The sequence below is a fragment of the Galeopterus variegatus genome, unplaced genomic scaffold (genome assembly GCF_000696425.1).
Source record: "Galeopterus variegatus unplaced genomic scaffold, G_variegatus-3.0.2 Scaffold2489, whole genome shotgun sequence".
NCBI lineage: Eukaryota > Metazoa > Chordata > Mammalia > Dermoptera > Cynocephalidae > Galeopterus > Galeopterus variegatus.
In genome coordinates, this window is record NW_007728600.1 from 240,862 (window position 1) to 260,036 (window position 19,175).

Here is a 19,175-nt window from a genome sequence, read left to right on the forward strand (position 1 = left end):
AAAAGCAATTAAAAATTTTTCTCCCTTTTCCAACTACCTGTGTGATGTAAGATTTTCTTTATTTGCTTCAACCAAAATAACATCTCACAGCAGATTAAATGTAGAAGCAGATAAGAGAATTCAGCTATCTTCTATTATATCAGAACTTTAAAAGATTTGCAAGTTATAAAACAAGGATACTTGCCTCAGCATTTTGTTGTTGTTTTGAAAAAAACCTCATTGTTTTTCATAAAAATACTTATGAAAATGTGGTGGTCTTAAAGCATGTCCACAAATTCTTCTCCCTTCATGAGATGGAGCATAATTCCCCTCCCCTTGAGAGTGGGCTGAACTTAGTGAGTTGTTTCTAATGAATAGGATATGGCAGAAGTGATGGTATGTGATTTCCGAGGCCAGGTCATAAAAGCATTGTGGCTTACTCTGTCTCTTGATCAGTCACTTCCAAAGAAGCCACCTGCCATGCTGAGAGGGCACTCAACAAGCCCTGCAGAGGGGGCCCACGTGGCAAGGAACTAGGGCCTTCTGCCAAGAGCCATGTGAGTGAGCCATCCTGGAAGCAGATCCTCCAGCCCCAGTTAAACCTTGAGGTGAAAACAACCTTATCAGAGATCCTGAGCTAGAACCTCCCAGCTAAGCTGTTCCTGGATTCCTGAACCACAGAAATTGTATGAGACAGTAAATTATTCATTGATCAAAGCTGCTAAATTTTGAGTTCATCTGCTATGTAGCAATAGATAAGTACAATAGATAATGGGTTTCTTGATCTGATTTAATGAATGAATAAAGAAATATTTAATGTTCCTGGATTCCTGAACCACAGAAATTGTATGAGACAGTAAATTATTCATTGATCAAAGCGGCTAAATTTTGAGTTCATCTGCTATGTAGCAATAGATAAGTACAACAGATAATGGGTTTCTTGATCTGATTTAATGAATGAATAAAGAAATATTTATTTTAATCCCTTGGTTTTAATTTCTAGCATAACTTCGTATTTTAATCCCTTGGTTTTAATTTCTAATACAGTAAATATGGATAGAACCCAGTTGAACAAAAGTTCTTAGAGGTTCTCAGTTTTTAAGAATATAAAGGGGCTCTGAGACCAAAATGTTTGAGGGCCACTGCCCTAAACCCTTTGAAAATTCCCCCTTTATTAAACTTTCCCCAAAATATGCCACATAAGAGCACTATTCGTTACTTACCAGGACCCTGACTGCCATAATACCAAAATATTATCAATGGTTGTTGCTGTTCAGCAGGAGTATAAGTGACTTTATCTTCTTCTTAGTGTTTCTTTTTTTCTGTCCTTTTAAAATTTTCTGTAACAAGGATGCATTATTTTCATAATCACAAGAAAGAAACTTCCCTTTTCAGTATAACTAAAAATGAAAGTCGAAACTGTTTCCTTTAGATGAACCGATGGTGGAAGCGGTGCCCTGCAGAGCCAGGTGTCCGCCAACACACCAGGGAGCTGGGGAGAGGTTTGCAGGCAGGTGGGTGGACGAGGTTCCAGCACCCCCCAGCCTACCTGAATCAGAATAGCTCTTTTGTCTGTTTTACATACTGGGTTTCTGCCTAATATTTTATTTGAAGAAAAATTTCCACTACTTAAAAAACAAGTTTGAAAACATTTACCATGAGAACAACAGTCACAGAGTTAAATTTAGAGTACAGAAGAATCACTCAAACATTTTTTTTTTTTTTTGAATGAGAACAGAGTTTCCATAAAGAAAACCCTCCACATTCTGAGAGAAAAGCAGAAACCCCAACAACTTAACATGTATTTTGTGGTTTCAAGGGAGACTGGGCTGTCATGGCCTGGAAAAAAGTTAGAGCTTGAGATAAAGGGCTTATCTAGGGGTCCCCAAAACAAAGAGCCCAAGAGGCCAGCAGAAACACTAGGATCCACAAGGCCAAAAGAAACACTGAGCAAAACCACAAGTGAGTGTTTCTCCTGTTTTCTAGGGAAAACAAAAAGCAGGAGGTGCCAGGACTGCCTGGCATTAAAAGCATGGGATTCAGAGACAACTGAGTTGGGTTTGAGTCCTAGGTTTGACACTTAAAAGCTATGGGGCCATGGCAAGTGACATAGCCTCTCTGAGTTTCAAATGCCTCATCTGTAAATAGGGTTTGAGAATGTAACACCATACGCCATTTTGGAAAACAGTTGAGCAGTTTCTTAAAAAGTTAAACATAAATTTACCATATGACCTAGAAATTCCATTCCCAGGTAACTACCCAAGAGAAATAAAAACATATGTCCTCACAAAGACTTGCACACAAATATTCTTAGCAGCATTATTCTTCATAAGCAAAAATGGAAATAATCTAAATGTTCATCAATCGGTGAATGGATAAACAGAATGTTGTATATCTATATACAAAATGTTGAAATACTACAGGGCGATAAAAATGAATGGAGCACTAATGTAGGCTACAACCTGAACGAAGCATGAAACATTACTCTAAACGAAAGAAGCCAATCACAAAAGATCATTGGAACTGTATGATTCCATGTGGATGAAATGTCCAGAATAGCAAATATATAGAAGCAGAAAGTAGATCAGTGATTGCTTGGGGCTGGGGGCCAGGGGAGGGGACTGGAAGTGACTAAAAATGGGTAAGAGGCTTCTTTTTGGGGTGATGGGAATGTTTTAAAACTGAATTGTAGTGATGGATGTATAACTCTTTAGTGAAAATCATTGAACTGTACACTTAAAATGCACAAATTTTATGATACGTTAATTATACTCTAAGCTGTTTTTAAAAAATGAGGTTGGACGCTAAACCTCAGTATGTGTTGCTCTGAGGATTAACTGAGATAACATATGAAAAGCAGACTGCCTGGTACAAGGTAAGCACCTGATAAATAGTAATGGTGACAGTGAGAATATATAATAGATTATATAAATGTAGAATAACAACAATTTTTTTTATCACTTATATAGTTCTTACAATAAACTTTAACTTTGACCAACTCAATTTAGCCATCTGATAACTTTATGAGGCAGGTGTATTATTATCATCCTCATTTTTACAGATGGGGAAACTGAGGCACCAAGAAGTTAAGTAACTTTCCTAAGATTGCACAGCTAATAAATGTTACAACTGGGATTTGAATCCTGGAGGACGAACTTCAGTGTCTGTGCTCCCAGCCACAGCACTACACAGCCCCTCAGTGTAAATGTCAGCTATGTACTGAGTTGCTGCTCTAACTAGTGATGGGGGTGAGGGTGCAGAAAAGGCTCATGGATAGCTCCCCAGAGGTGGTCACACAAAGGACCCAAACCTGAAGTGTTTTAGGAGTTAGGGAAAGGGTGTTTCAGACAGAGGGAACCGCACGTGCAAAGGTGGGGAGGCAAGAGAACACAGGCCATATGGGAGGATCCAGGAGGAGCTGGAGCTGGCTGCAGCAGGGGGTGCTGCAGTGGGAGCTGTGACAGTGGACTCAGGCAGGTCCCAGGTCAAGGACATTAGCCTAACAGCAATGCAGGGCCAGAGGAGGAAATTCAGTGAGTTCCCAGTGCTGCCTTTCTCTGGGAAAAACTCACATTCCCCAGGCAGGTGGACGAGGTTGACTCAGGGGCTGCTGTGAGCTCAGGGAAGTGCGGGAGCTACCTCCCCACGCTCCCATCCCACCGAAGAAGCCTCCTGAACACCAGCTCCACCAGCAAGCAGAAGCTGTCCCCAGCCAGCTGGGAGCCACGGGCTCTGTCATGCTGCCAGGAAGCTGAGCACAGCCCAGAGACATCAAGGGCTGACTGATTGACTGATGGCAGCCTCACACCTCCCCAAACCCTTTGTACCCCAGGAGCACCTCTCACTCCACCCCCATGGCCTGCCACAGAGCATAGCACTCTGGTCCCTCCACCCTCACTTGACTGTCCTCAGGGCTAGGGCGACCAGCCCACAGGGTCTAGCACTTTTCTCACTCACATTTAATATCCTCTGATCCAGCTCTTCCATTTGTCCACATCTGTCCTAGGTAAACATTTGCACGTGTGCACAAAACATTCACTGTGGCAAAAGCAAAACTACTGGAACAACCTGCATGCTCATCAATAAGGAATGGATTCAAAAATGCTAGTGAATCATACTACGAAATACTCCTACTATCCAGCAGTTGAAAAGAACGACGCAGATCTATGACACTGTACGTACTCTGGCATGATGACATCTCCAAGCTATGTTGTTGAGTGAAAAAAAACAAAACTTGCAGAACAATGTATCTAGGATGTCATTGCTTATATAAAAACTAAAAACAAAACCAACTCTGTATTTCTCCAAGTCCACAAATACATAGGTAAATGTGAAAAATGCCTGGAAGGAAACACATCAAATAACAGCAGTAGTGATCATGAAAGGAAGGATGGAAGGGAGGAAGGAAGGGAGGGATTTTCTATGTCGTACACTTCTGTGTTGTTTGATTTTTATAAGAAGAATGTGTCTGTGCATATTTGGGTTCTTAAAAACATTAAAGTTGGTTAAAAAAAAAAACGCAAAGAAAAAGTGTGTTAAAATTATCACCGTGCTGGTACAGGGCTTGGGGTAACTTTTCAAAGACCTGTCACATCCAGGATCTTGTCTAATTCTTGCCACACCCTCCAGAGGGCAAGTGTTCAAAATCGCATTTTACAGATTAAAGAAGTGGAGCCATAGAGATGAAACAAGCTGCTCAAAGTCACAGGCAGGGCTGAGGGGCACTGGTCCTTGGACTCCAAGCCCAGTGCTCTTTCTAGCCAGTAGTACACAGGGCAGGCACGAAGGTGCAGGGCCCGGGCAGGGGCTGGGGGGTGTATGCTCCGAAGCAGCACAGGCAGCTCAGAGCGTCTAGAAAGCCCCTCAGGGAGGGGGAGATTGGGCTTTGTCAGGGAAGAAGGGAGTAAATGAGTGGGGGAAACGAGCTGATGAACCGCGCCCCCAACACCTGTGAGACATCATGATGAGCCGCCCACTGAGTGGGAAGGGGCTGCCACGTCACTCGCAAACCACACGTGGGAAGGAGCCTACCAGGGCCATGTCCCCGAGCCTGAGCTTGCAGCCTCTCTCCTGAGGCTGTGCACCCAGACTCTCGGCTGAGCCATTTCCAGCTGAGTGGTGCCCGGAATGTCTCTCTGCTCATTTCCCAGAGTCTTCTGTAACCAGGGTGGAAATGGAATTATGCTTGTCAGAGAGTTCTAGAACCTGAAGAGCCACAATAAAACCCAACACTTTCTTATGCCCTGAGTGCCGCCACCCCTCAGTTCTTTCACTGACTGCTTTTAGCACCACGTGTCTGGAGCATGTGCTGAGGGACCCAGCAAACACAGCAGTGCTTCTCCAGGGGCAGCTAAAAAGGCTTATGCACAGGATGGACCAGAGGCTGCAGAGGTAACAAAGGTCACATGCACAAGCTACACAAGTGAGCAGGCACGGCCCCCTCAGAACATGCCCAAAGAAGAGGGTCAACTCAGGGATCTGCCATTCATTCTCACAGCGGGGAGCAAATGTACAAAGCCATGAGGGCAGTGACCAGAGCTTGGACCCTTGGGGTTCCAGTTTCGCTCCGTCACCACAGTCAAGGTTCTGAACCTCTCTGAGCTTGTTTGCCCATCTGCAAAAGGGTGTTATTATATACGGTTCTTAAATATTGTGATATGTGGATCATGGGACACATAATAATAGTATAATTAAATAAAATATAACAAGTACAGGGTATCCATAAAATCTGACAGCATAGATTGTATGAGTGTGTGTACATGTTTACATTTATTTATTCATTCACTTTTTATAGAGTAAAAATGTCCTAGACAGTATTGCATATATTTGCCTATGTTTCAAGACTTTATGGACAGCTTATGATGCTATAAATATAATAAAATAAAGCATATTAAAAACATAATAAAACATATTAATAACCACTTAGTATGAGGGACCACGTTCAAGAACTTCACAGGTGTTATCTAATTTAATGTTCACAGGAAGCCCTTGAGGTGACACTACTACTAGTAGCATTTTACAGAGGTAGAAACTAAATACAGGGAGCAAAGTGACTTGTCTATGCCAGGGTCACACAGGGAACTGACAAAGTCCCTATGAACCTGGGGAGTCTAACAGAGTCTATGCCCTTCACCAATGCTCCACGCCGTTTTTGCCTGCAGTGAAGGCTAAATAAAATGGAACAGCACCCAGGCAGCACCAGGCATGGGGTCTGGCATAGAGGAGGGGCTTATGAATGCAAGATCCTGTGAGTACTGAGCTCTTGTAGGGGAGAAATCAGATCCAATGTGCCCACCACTACATTCAGAATACTAAAGCACAAGAAGTTGTCAGTAAATATGCTGTGAAAGGGAAGGGAAATTATTATAGTATTTATTAGCCAAAGGCTGGAATCCTTGTTACCAAAATCAAAAAAAAAAGCGTAAGATAAATTCAAAGCTTTTCTTAGGAATATCCACTTCCTAAGAAGTCTGGAGCTGCCTGAACTTGGAAGAGGGTCTGCAGACCCACCTCACACACACTACTGCAAGGAACCTGGAATCCAAACCCTGGCGCTGAGGCCGCGCAGCGGACAAGGCACAGGAGGGGCCTACCTTCCTCGGCGTCATTCCTCAGGGAGGCCTCCAGCAGGGCCACGCTGGCCTCGAAGGACACCTTCTTGCGGCGGCCTCCGGCACTGCGCTTCCGTTCCCGCTCATGCTTGCGCTTGCGGTGCTGCAAGTCCTGCTCGTACTGCGCCCACTTCTTCAGCTGCTGGGCCCGGCGCTTCTGGGCCGCCCGCAGCCGCTCCAGCGTGGGCACCTTCTCCAGCAGCTGAAGCTCCGTCAGCAAGTCCACGTGGCTGGCCATGGCCACCGCGCCGTCCCACGCCCTGGCTCGGGGCTAGCAAGGGGCGTGGGGGGCCAGGGGAGCGCGGGGGCTCCTGTGGGGCTGAGGCCTCATGGTGGGGCCTGTGGTGGGGAGAGAGACACAGATGCACACATTTGTCAGGGTCGAAAACTCAGACCTGATGATGTCACCTCACTGCCCCTTGTCCAAAACCCTTTAGAGGTTTTCTTTCCATTGCTCCTCCGACAAAAGTGCAAATCCTTACCGTGGCCTGCGAACACCAGCACGGTCTGGCTATGCTATTTAATGCTGCAGCCAGGAGCCACATATAGCTATTCACGTTTACATTAATTAAAATAAAGTAAAATAATTCAGTTCCTCAGTTGCACTAGCCACATTTCTAGTGCACGATAGCTTCTAGTGGCTGCCATACTGGATGGCAAAGACACACATTTCCATCCTCGTGGGAAGTTCTACCAGATAGTGGTGGTTGCCTGCCTCTGCAGCCACAGCCACATAACAGGAGCCATGTCCTTCCAGCTTTCTTATAGAAAGTCATGGTACTTTAAGATTTGGGTATATTGGTGCTGGAACCAGAAGGGGTGCATGGGAGCTTAAACATGATAGCGGATGCAGAACCCAGAAAATCTGTAGACTATAAGAGCATGCAAATAAAAGCCAAACCCTCAGAAATATTAGTATCTGGCACTTCTGCTCAAGCCTCTTTTGTTCTGCTCTTTACGGGATGCAAGTTGTTATGGAGATGGGAGGGACAGGCTAGAAAGAGATCAGAGAATATAACATACTACTGTAGTGGTTCTCAAACTGTGGTCCAGGAACTTCATGAGGAATCCTTGAGACCCTGTGAAGAAGTCCACAAGGTCAAAACTATTTTCATAACTATACTAAGATGTTATTATCCCTTACTATTCAGATTTTATGAGTAGACAACAGTTCCCAAAGCTACATGACAGGTGACTGGTAACATTACAACGGATGAAATTGTGCAATAAGGGGCAATCAGGTGACATTGCAATAGATTAAATGCAGAAATAGATATGAGAATCCAGCTACTAAGCCCCAGGAAATTTGCAAAATTTTAAGCAATGCCACTTTTCTTTTCTCACTATATTTCCTTTATTTTTGAAAATAGTTATTTTTTATCAAGATGTTATATATTTTTATATAAATGTTATATTTTTATAACAGTCTACTAAAAATATGTTAACAGTTGTTATATTGTTATAACATATAATGGGTTTTTTTTTTAAGGAATTGATACTATTTTTAAAATTTATCAGTATTCATTCATAATATGATAAATATTGACAGATATAATCCACATTTTAAAAAAGCTCTTTGGGATCCTCAATTTAAAGGGATAAAGTTATTGATTCTAAGACCAAAGAATTTGATAACTACTGACCTCCTGGGACCTACATAATCTTAGTTGAAGTTTCCCTCTTTGGATGACCTTTTAAAAAGATACAAATTCACACCTCTTGGTCTCACGTGTCTTGGACAACAGGAGGTCAACAAAACTTCAGAGTCAGAAACCAACTGGTCTTCAGGTCACCACAGACCCTATGGATTCTCAGATGCGGATGGAAAGGGTCTTGGGACAATCACTTGAACCTCCCTAAACCTGTTTTCCCACCTGCAAAATGTTCTATACACATTCCAGAATTTACAGTGTGCTCAAGAAATTTAAAAAAAAAAAAAAAAGGAGCTGGCCAAAGATGCTATACCCCCAATAGCAAAGAGAAAGGAGCGTGGAGGCGGATGGGCAGGGAATGTAAATGCAGCCCATCTGTGAACCAACAGGCAAGGCTAGTTGCAGGCCGTTGAGCCACAGGGAAAGATTGGCAGGGGTCTACAGCTGTGTAATGTGGAAGTACCTGCTATCTCAAAGAGGCTCAGGATAGCCCTGGGCTTCAGGAAGCAATGGTTAATCTCCTGGGTCCCCTGCTTCACCCCAACCCCATGGACTGCCCTTCCTCGAGAGGCTAAAGACCAGGATCCAGCTTTAGCCTGGACCTTTGGGAGCTCAGGGTGGGTCAGAGTGTTCTTAGGATCTCCTCCAACTCTGAGGCTCGAGGGTCAACAGGCAGAACGGGGAAGGGGTTGGCTTGGCAATGCTCATAGGGCAAAGGTCCCAGGGGTCTGTGTGGGTCTGAACTCATACATAAATAAGCTAATGGTAAGGCTCAGCAGGAAACAAGCTAACTGGCTTTGGTTGCCTTTGGCTTGGTTTGGTTTTGATTTTTGTTTGGAATACCTTGCAATGCTTTTTTAATTAATTAAACTTTTTCTTTTGAGATCGTTGTAGATTCACATGCAGTTGTAACTAATAATAACAGAGAGATCCTGGTACACATTACCTATTTTATCCCAATGGTGACATCTTGAAAACTGTACATTATCACAGCTAGGCACCTGACATTGATACAATCCACCAATCTTACTTCCCCAGTTTTACATGTATTTATTTGTATGTGTGTGTTTCACTTTATGCAATTTATTAATGTATCCACCACTACAGTCAAGATACAGTTCCATCACCACAAGGATCTCTGGTGATCTCCTTTCATAACTGCACCCATCTTCTTCCCTAACCAATCCTGCCATTCCAACCCACTCCTGTCCCTGCCCTCAGCAATTACTAATCTGTTCCCCATCTCTAGAATTTTGTCATTTCCAAAAATGTCAGGTAAATAGAATCAGCTAGTAGGTAACCTTTGGGTATTGGCTTTTTTCACTCAGCAACAGTCCTTTGAGATTCATCCAGATTGTTGCATGTACAAATAGTTCATTCCCCTTCGTTGCCCAGCAGTATTTCATTCTATGGACATGCCCCAGTCCAATGTGTTTAACTAGTCACCCATTGAAGAACAGCAATGTTTCCATTGGTTTGTTTCCACTTTGGGGCTATCACATTCATGTACAGGTTTTTGTGTAAACAGTTTTCATTTCTGAGGGTTAAATGCCCAAGAGGTACAGATGTTGGGTCATATGTTCGTCGCATGTTTAGTTTTAGGAGAAACTACCAAACTTTTCCAGAGTGGCTATACCAGTTTTCATCCCCTCCAGCAATATATGAATGATCCAGTTCCTCTACCAGAATTTGGTGTTGCCACTGCTTTTTATTTTAGCTATTTAGATATTTTGGTTGCCTTTTTAGAAGTAAGGAGTTCAAAAGAGTTGAATGCACAACAACACAGCATCGTCATGATGGTCGAACCTCACTAAGAGCTAATAGACCATATGTTGATTTCAGCCCCCTGCCTTGAGTGAGCAGACACATTTAATCAACACCTGCTCTGTGACAGAGATGAATTGGGAACCAGCTCTGCCTTCTAGGAAGTCCCTGTCCATCTGTCTGTCTATCTATCTATAAATCCATTAAATCCAACAACCTACTGAAGTAGGTGCAGATGCTCCTTGACTTATGATGGGGTCATGACCTGATAAGCCCATGGTAAGGGAAAAATATCTTAAGTCAAAAATATTTTAAACACTCCCAATAAATTCACTGTAAAGTTGAAAAGTCATTAAGTCAAACCATTCTAAGTTGGGGACCAATTGTACTATTATCATGTCCATTTTCTAGATAAGAAAACTGAGGCACAGAGAGATTAAGTAATATACCCAACATCACACAGCTGGAAAATGGAAGAGCCACTATGCCTGTAGTTATCAGGGAAGGCTCTCCAGAGTATAGGACGACTGACTTGAATCTCAAAGGATGAGTAGAGGTACGGCAGTTGAGAGGAGCAGACACACGCTGAGAAGGAGTCGGGCAATATTCAAAGGCATGCAGAGGGGCTGACTACAATGTTGGGAATTCTAGAAACCAACACATACAAACATTGGCCTGAAGAGGACAGGGCTGTCCAGCCCAAAGGGAAGTCTTGGGGACAGTGATGAGCAACTATGGCTGTGGGTCAGACTTAACCAGAAAGCCACCTGTGGTCCACACCATGTTTGTTGGTTTGGTTTTAGTCCACACCATGTTTTACAATGTTCTAACACATTGCTAACATTTAAAACTTGGAGATTTTACATCCAACATCAAATTTTCATCGTTTCTTAGAACATCTCAGTTTCTGGCCACACTGAGCTTCCATGACAACCATCAACAGGTGAAGAGTAGGGATGTCCCCTTTAGATAGGGGACATACCCTCTAATTGACCATAGTCCCCACTATTCCCCATTACTCCCACCTGTCCTCCTTCACTAATTGACATCCCTTGGTCATTTGAGTTTGCAAGCCCTGTTTTAGGCAGAATGAGAAGCAGTCTCCAAATACCCAGAGCTCCAATCTGCATGAGACAGGGAAGATAGTCTGTGAGTCTCCCCAGCACAGAGCAGGACCAAGGTACAGGTGAGCAGGTGTGTGCACCCCAAGAACGGACACCTGGCCTCCAGAGCTGTCCGACAGGCAATTCAACAAAGGTGCTCATGGTCCAGTGGCTGTCTCAGGAGGTGGCAAGTTCCTCATCACTCACTGGAGGATAATATTTCCCACTGGTGTCAGACTGACCTAAGTATTCTGTATGCAGTGACTCATTTTTTCATTATTATTACTGATCACCTATTAAGAGAGAGGTATCAAAACATGTTAAAAATGAAGATAAGAATTATTATGCCAATCACTTATATTCTTAAAGCACTTCATCCCTTTCAAAGAACATCCCCAGCCATCATCCCAGCCAAGTGTTTCCTTAAGTGTGGACAGAGAATCCACTCCAAGGGAATTTTCAAAAGTATGGGGACAGGTTTTACACGACATGAACTCACACAGAGAGCAAGGTATACCCTTTCATTTCCTTTTTAATCTCTCAGATTTTCTCCAGAAGAGTGTCAGTCGGGTGTTAATAGGCCCTTAACATCATTATAACCATGCCAGCCTCCCTCCTAAACAAACATAAAGCAGGCCTCAGGCTGCTAGCCTCTGGAAAGCAACTGTATCTAAGATAGAATGCAATAACATGATTTTGTTTTCTGTTGATTTTTTTTCACAGTTACTGTTTATTTATGGTAATGATATGAAATTTCCTTTTTAAATAAATCTATTTCAGTCGAAAACTAGCAAGTTGGTAGTGAGGAAAAATTAAATAATGATGGTATTGAGTGTTGGCAAAAATTGCAAGTGACATTTGGGAAACCCGCCTCGTCACTGATCCTTATGACAACAATCTTGTAAGAGAAGCACTCACATGAACTAATGATTTCGTTTGACAAACATTTATTGGGCATCTGCCATGTGCCAGGAGGACTGTGCTATGGGCTAGGGATACAGCACGGTAAAAGACAGCCCAGCAGATGGATGACAAAATGGAGGGAGGAGGTGACGTGCTCCAAACTTACGAAGACTGAATGGTAACTCGAGTCCTGGGAGCCTGACTCCCAGCACAGTGTTCCCTCCACAGGTCCCAGGGAGCCGGCCCCAGGCAGACAGTGCACTCACCGCAGTACCCTCCCTCCTCCAGCGAAAGGAATTAAGGACAGTTGCCTAGCCCCCTGGAGAAAGGAGGGGACAATGTCTCCCAAGGGCCAATAAAAGGGGCCAGAGCACATTTTCTCTGACTTGGCTCTCCCTGCCAGCCCCTCTGGGTTCCCTGGAGCTGGGGCTCGAGGACAGCTCCCTCTTGACTGCTGGTTTTCAGGTGACCTAGTTTCCCCCAATAGACTCACACACCTCCTCCCGCCCCCATCTGAGAAAACCCTGCTTGGTCTAATTAAAGATTTGCTGTGGTACTGCTAACACAGCGGCTGAGTGGCCCCCAAATAGGGCACTAGCCTGGGTGCTGGGGCAGCCCACAGAAGCCCTGGCTCCAATGGACTGTGGACTGGCCCCCTCATGAGGCCTGGGCACACCCATCCACACTTCTAGGGAATGCCTAATGGTGATGAGAACACAGCCCAAACTGCCAGCACCTAGAGCAGCTATGGTATCATCAACACTTAAAGGCGATGCCCAAAGAAGAACTCATTTGGGGGAAAACCAGCTCCAGGGAGACAAACTAAGTCCAGTGTGTTGTGGGAATACCCAAACAGACCATCCTGCAGAGAACTGGACATATAGATCCGCAAGTCAACAGAGTGGCTGGGCTGGCCAGATGCGGGTGGAGAGCTCTGCAGAGGCCAGGTCAGGTGAGGTCATCTAGGAAGTGTATGTGATGTGAGAAGAGAAATTAGAGGCAAGGGGAAACAGGGTGGGGTACTTAATTTTTTCAACATCTGGGTAAATGAACCAAAATAGCTTGATTGCAGCCAGGAGGAAGTTTGGGGCCAAGGCACTTGACCTTCAGCAAAGCAGGAGCAGGCTGCTGAGGTGTCCCCACCTCTTCCCCTAGAGCCTTGATTCAGCCTCTGTTGTCTAGCAAAGTCTGAACTTGATTCCTCTTGCTGCATCTACTAGCCCTTGCCCAGAGTCAGTGTACATGTGCAGAAGCAGCAGCTCAGCTCCAGAAGGTGACCCTAGAGGGGAAGGGCATGGAAGCTGCCAGGGCTTAGGTGGAGAGGTAGAGCCAGGGGGGTGAGCAGGATGTCCTACAGAACCCCCTCACCCTCCAAAAAAAAACAAAATGAAGACTATCCCAGAACAATTGTTTGGGGAATGAATATGCCTCTGGGGAAACAAGGGGGGCACTGGTTTGGTGGTGATCTGTGTAGCACCCCATTATCCATCTGTGCTGGACCCTGATTGGCTGGAACCTGTCAGCAAAGCCCTAAGCTCAGCCTCAGTGATTGGTTGGGTGGTATCCACGTGTCCTGAGTTGGCCCAATCAGAAGCTCTCCCCACAGTATGTGACCTGGAAGCATGAAGCCCAGCTGCTGCTGGACAGTATCTTGCCACCATTTATGCAAGAAGCTGGGCTTTGGTTGAAACAAATTCTTGAAAGTCACAGGAGTCACAGGAGAGAAACAGAGTCCTTTTACGAAGGGACTACCCAAGCCAACAAAATCCCCTTTATTACTTAAGCTAGTTGACTTGGATTTTGTTACTTGTAGCCAAAGGCACCCTAACAGACAGCCATGATGCTTTCAGGGATGCAGGGACAGAAACCTTCAGAGGAACTGTTGCCTGTACTAAGATGAGTGGCCTCTTGCTGGTGCATATTATCAGATACCTCCACTACCTAATACAATGGCCATTTCTGGCCCTTCAGGCCCCAGCTAAGGGCCAGCCTTGAGGAAGAGTGGGATGGTCCAATCCAGGCTCCCACAGAGATTGGAGCTGCTCACTGAGATGGAGAAGGAGACCCAGGCCTTGTGACTCCCTAATTCCAGGGGAGGGGCTGGTTGACACATCTTTGGACTTGAGCCTTGTGCCTTGAGAAAAACAACATGAAGGAAGGTGAATTCAAATTGAAGAGACTTTAAAACATGAGTCAGAATGTGTTTCAAAGTTCACACTGTTAAGAGAAAATGGTAAGATTTTTTTCTTGTTCCCCAGCTATTCTTCTTTGCACAATATTGGCAGCAGGCTGGAGGAAGGCCATGAGTGCTTTCTTCCGCATGTTTCCTGTACTGTTGAGCATGAGGGAAAAGGGAAAACAAAACAAACAGCACTGGCTTTCTTCCTCCCTGGATCTCACTTGGGACCTACTTTCTCTCCTAAGGGATGCACACCCCCACACTCCCACAACACTCTTCTCTGAATAATAACATCTTTTTTTTTTTTCTAGAATAAAGATGCTTTAATCATGAGCAAAGACACTTCTGGTGCCCTCAGTGCTCCAAATATCTGTATTAGAAATTACCCTTGGGCTGGCCGGTTAGCTCAGTTGGTTAGAGTACTGTGTAATAACACCAAGGTCAAGGGTTCCGATCCCTGTACTGCCAGCTGCCAAAAAAAAAGAAAAGAAATTACCCTTGTCCCCCCAGACCCATTCTCATGGGATTTTGTGGACTGACTGTCCTACTTGTGCTGGAGAACCTTCTAGATTCTGGGCACTGTCATCATAGACAGTCCTCCTGGTTTTAAATCAGTTGTGGGACTCAGGCCCCCATGGGTCTCCTCCTTAACTCCACTTCTCCCAGCTGGGCTCATTCATTCAGATCTCTGAATGGTGGCCTTGGGCTTGGCTCTGAAGCCCATTTACTATCATCCAATTTGGCAGGACTACATGTATGGGGTGGGGGAGAGGAGACTAGATTCTAAAACCACAAGTTCAACAAAACTTACTTGTAGCCAAAGGCACAAGCAATCCAGCAACTAATGTATCTCAAGCTTTCTCAGGAAAAGAATCACATCCAGCATTGGGGTGACAATTGCCCAGCTGATCTCTGTCTGAACTGGTTGGGCCGTATGGGGAGCAGAGGACTGGGCCTTAACAAAAGCCACAAGGGAAAGGATCAGTTTTGTTCCAATCCCCAAGAGGGCAGAGTTAGGATCCTGCACAGGCAAAATGAACAAGTGGGATCAGCCTGGCATGAGAAGAAACTGCCTAACGCTGACAGTTCAACAAAGCCCGTCATGGCACCATGCTGGGGTCCCCGCCACCTGGAACTCCATGGCCACTCATGAGGCTGCTGAGAGAGAAGGTCCATGTCGGGTGGGAGGTGGGACTGGCCCAGTGAGCCCCTATTCCGGCCTGGCTGAGAGATCATTGTATTAGGAGTAAGCACTCGATCATGCCCATCTGCAGCCTGGCATGTGCTAACCAACAGCCTAGACCATTCCAAGTAGATATTGATTGATGTTTTCAGTTGGTTCTGCCTGTGAAGTTGAGGTGCTTTCTCAGGCTCAGCTCCAAGAAAACTTCAAAGGAGGCCGCAGCTTAAACAGGTGAATACACCAGCACACTGAGCTTCTCCCCGTGAACCTGAACTCAGAGAGGCCCACACACTGTGGGTAAGAGCACCAGTGTGGGAAGGCCGCAGGGGACAGGAACAAAGGTGCTAAGGACGGGGGCACATGCAAAACTGACATGATGTCTACAAGCACATTAGTCAGTCACAGTCACGGTGCTGAACCAAACAGCCAGTCTTCTAAAGAGGCTTATGTAATAACTAAGCACGGGAAACGGGAGTCAAATTGCAAACACTGTTTCTCCAGACTCGGGGGAGTATGGTCCACCCCCTCCCTCTGCAGAAAGATAAAAGCTCCTTTCGCAGCTGGAGGGATCATTTTCCCAGAGAGGTCACCTGTGGCCCCAGAACACCCTCCTGGGTTGCACAGTTATTAAACAGGGGATGGCCATTCACACTGGCTAGGCCTGGCGTGGCCTCTCTGCCCCCTGCCTTTCTCTCTCAGCATGACATCCTTAACCACACTTTCCTCTCTTGTGCCACCTCTTTGGTTGGTGGTGGCTACCTGGAGCATGGGGGGAGAGGGATGACGAAGCCATGTGTGATAATAGGCAGAATGAGAGTTGTGATCAGTTAGCAATGTCTGCCATGGTGAAAGAAGTGGGAAGTGTCTGCCCGCATCCTGACCATGTGCCTGTTCTGCACCATGCTTGCCTGAACTCGGACTTACGTATTTGCCCTTGCCCATTGATTAAAATCCTCTATTCTTAAACAGGAATATCCAGAAAGTTCTCAGGTTGAATGGAAGGGCCTCTCAAATCCCAGAATATCATCCGAAGAACAGCACAAAATCACCATGGCCTCAATGGTAGACGGGAATCAAGAACATCTCAGGCTCCAGGAGGAATTTCTCCAGTAGCCCGCCCTAGGGGGTAGGATGGAGAACTGTACTCCATCCTGTTAAATTGACCGGATCAAGGTTTGAGGAAGCAGTGTGCGAGCCAACTCAAGCAAAGGGTGGCAGCCCCTGCAGCTGACTGCCACCCATCCCAGGTAACTGGATGGGGTCCATTCTTGAAGGGGGAGGGACAAAGGCACTGCTACCAGCTGACACCCTTCTCCATGCAGATCTGGGGACCACTGTCTCTCGTCCATTCCAAGCAATGTCAGCTGCACACAATTAGCAACATAAAGGAGGAAGGGGACTGTAGTCTGCTCCCTAATAAGACCCCCCTCTCTCCCCTACAGAAACCTCAAAAATATCCATAGCAAGCTATCTCCTCCCCTTTAGCCAATGGCATTCTTAGCCAAGTAGGAAGTAGCTGAGATGGGAATTCTAAAATGCTTTTCGTATAGTTTATTCACTGGGGTTTAGAGAATAATTTCAAGGAAACAAGGACAATAAAAAGCAAAGATTTGAACTTGCAGGAGAAAGTCCTACCCTGGAGGAAGAAAGAATGAGGAGGGGAGGGGAGAGGGCAATGCAGAGAGCAGATTCCAATTGCAGTCATCGGTGGAGCTGGGGTTCAAACTCGGGTCTAACTCCAAAGCCCACATACATGCAGCAGAAGGAGAAGAAGGAACTAGGAAAAACTCTAAAAGAACCATAAATGCTTTAAAAGATCTTCCTTGTGAAATGCAAGAAGATTTCAGAAAATCCATGGTATTAATAATCAGGGAGATAAGAGGATATTCCAGTTAAAATACCAGACAGACCAATTTGGAATAGAATAAATACTTGCTGAAATCAGCACAGAGTAAAACATGCTTAATGAAACTAAAGGTAAGCATCACAGAACCTATAAACTATGTATGAAATGAACCCGGAGATAAAGAATGCCGGGTATGAATGACGGCTTCTGTGCACAGCACCCTTCCACAGGTCCAGCTCTGTGCAGGTAACTGTTCTTGGAATCATTGCAACAACTCTGCAATGCAGGCATTGTCCCCATCCCAAAGAGAAGAAAACTGAGACGCTGAGAGATGAAGGAAATTGTAAGTACTGCTGATGTTCCAGTTGTTTGTGGTTGGCATTTCTTCTTAGTTTGGCATCTGTTTTGCTCAGTCAGTGCTTATGCCATTCGTTAAATATTTTTAATATCTCCCCTGCTTAAAAATAAAAGAGAAAAATGTCAAGACAGGGAAGATGGCCCAGAGAAGCATGACTGGTAGCAAGAAGAGGAATCCTTGAAGGAAAATAAGTGAAATTTATGCAGAGTAAGGGTAACTGATTAAAGCCATAACTTCCCTTACTATTGGAGCTGTCATCCCTTTTGGAGGCTCGGCAGGGATATATATATTATAAAATATTTCTCATCCTAAATTTCATAAAATCTGCCTTCCAAGCCCCTGCGGGCTCAGCCCCTGATGACTGGCGTTCCCTTTTTCAGTGAGCACTTTCTCATTTTCACTTCTCCCAACAGCTCCCAAACCACATTCATCACAGCAACTGTCCCCTCTCCTCTACTCCCTGGGAGATGAAACTGTCAGTAGAATAAATCAGGAAGTTTCAAGCTGCTTTGGATTTTGGTAGATGAAGTTTCCATCCAATACACAGGTTCTAAAGTCTCTCTAGATCTGTGACCTTCCAGGTCATCATGCAGAGAAGCAAGCTGTAGTAGACTGCTGTTGCAACATTACTTCTGTTTCTCCCCTCTTTGATCTCTGGCCAAAGTTCCTTTGCTTTGATTCCCTCCTCTTGGGTGTACAGAACTCCAAACATACCTCTGCTTCCCTTCTGACCAGTTTTATTTCCTTCAAACAAGGTAAATTCTCTATAAGCCATAAGTTCCATCCCATGAAAGAGGTATTCCTGTCATAACTGAATTTATCATCTCCTGTTCATATCTCAGGCTTGTTAACCACTTTAGTCTACACTTAGATTTCAGGGACCCTACTATTATATCAATCCTCTGATCCAGAACATTCCTAAACACCCTTTCTATTTCATACCTGATATCATCAATGAGTAACTAGTGTCAGTATTTTCTCTTGCCAATTCACTTCCATTTTTAACTTAAAGCCTCATTTATTTCATCAATAAATAAATATTTGTTGCCATCTACTACATGCTAGGCAGTAAAGCAGTGTGGCTCTGAGGATCCCTTAATGAATAAATTTATTGATCAGAAAGATTATACTTCTAGCAATGGCAAAGTAGCTCCAATTGGACCAAGCTTCCTCCACATAACTATTATGAACTCTAGACAAAACATATTTTTAAAACTATGGGAAGGCACTAGATTTGTTCAACCACAAACAGGCAGAAACTGGAGGGGAGTCAACACTTGGAAGAAAGAAATGACACCAGATGACTTTGTGTTTTTATAGTTTTTTTACCTGGGGGAGAGCCCCAGTCAATGCTGTACTTGATGGCTCAAACTTAGATAGAAAACTTCTCTCTTACTTTTTGAGGAATTAGAGGACAGAGTTTAGGTAACTACAATCGGAAAGTGAAGAGAAATATCCCAGAAAAGAGAGAGTCTCAGAGCAGTAGTTCCAAATTCTGAGTACAAACTGTGCCCAGATGTCCCTGAATGATGTATGTACAGGGCAGACTCAAAGCAGTCCAATTAAGGCTAAAAGAATGAACAAAGATTTCAGATTC

The 19,175-nt window shown here is 44.6% G+C and overlaps 1 protein-coding gene across 1 annotated transcript in view; it reads right to left on the reverse strand.

The window, feature by feature from the left end:
• PPP1R16B (protein phosphatase 1, regulatory subunit 16B) overlaps positions 1-6,831 on the reverse strand; it is an 86,230-nt gene extending 79,399 nt beyond the window's left edge. Inside the window, exon 1 of the mRNA XM_008581926.1 lies at positions 6,573-6,831. Within this exon, the coding sequence (XP_008580148.1) occupies positions 6,573-6,828 (256 nt within the window). The 5' untranslated portion in view covers positions 6,829-6,831. The remainder of the gene's footprint in view (positions 1-6,572) is intronic.
• Positions 6,832-19,175: the final 12,344 nt, after the last annotated feature.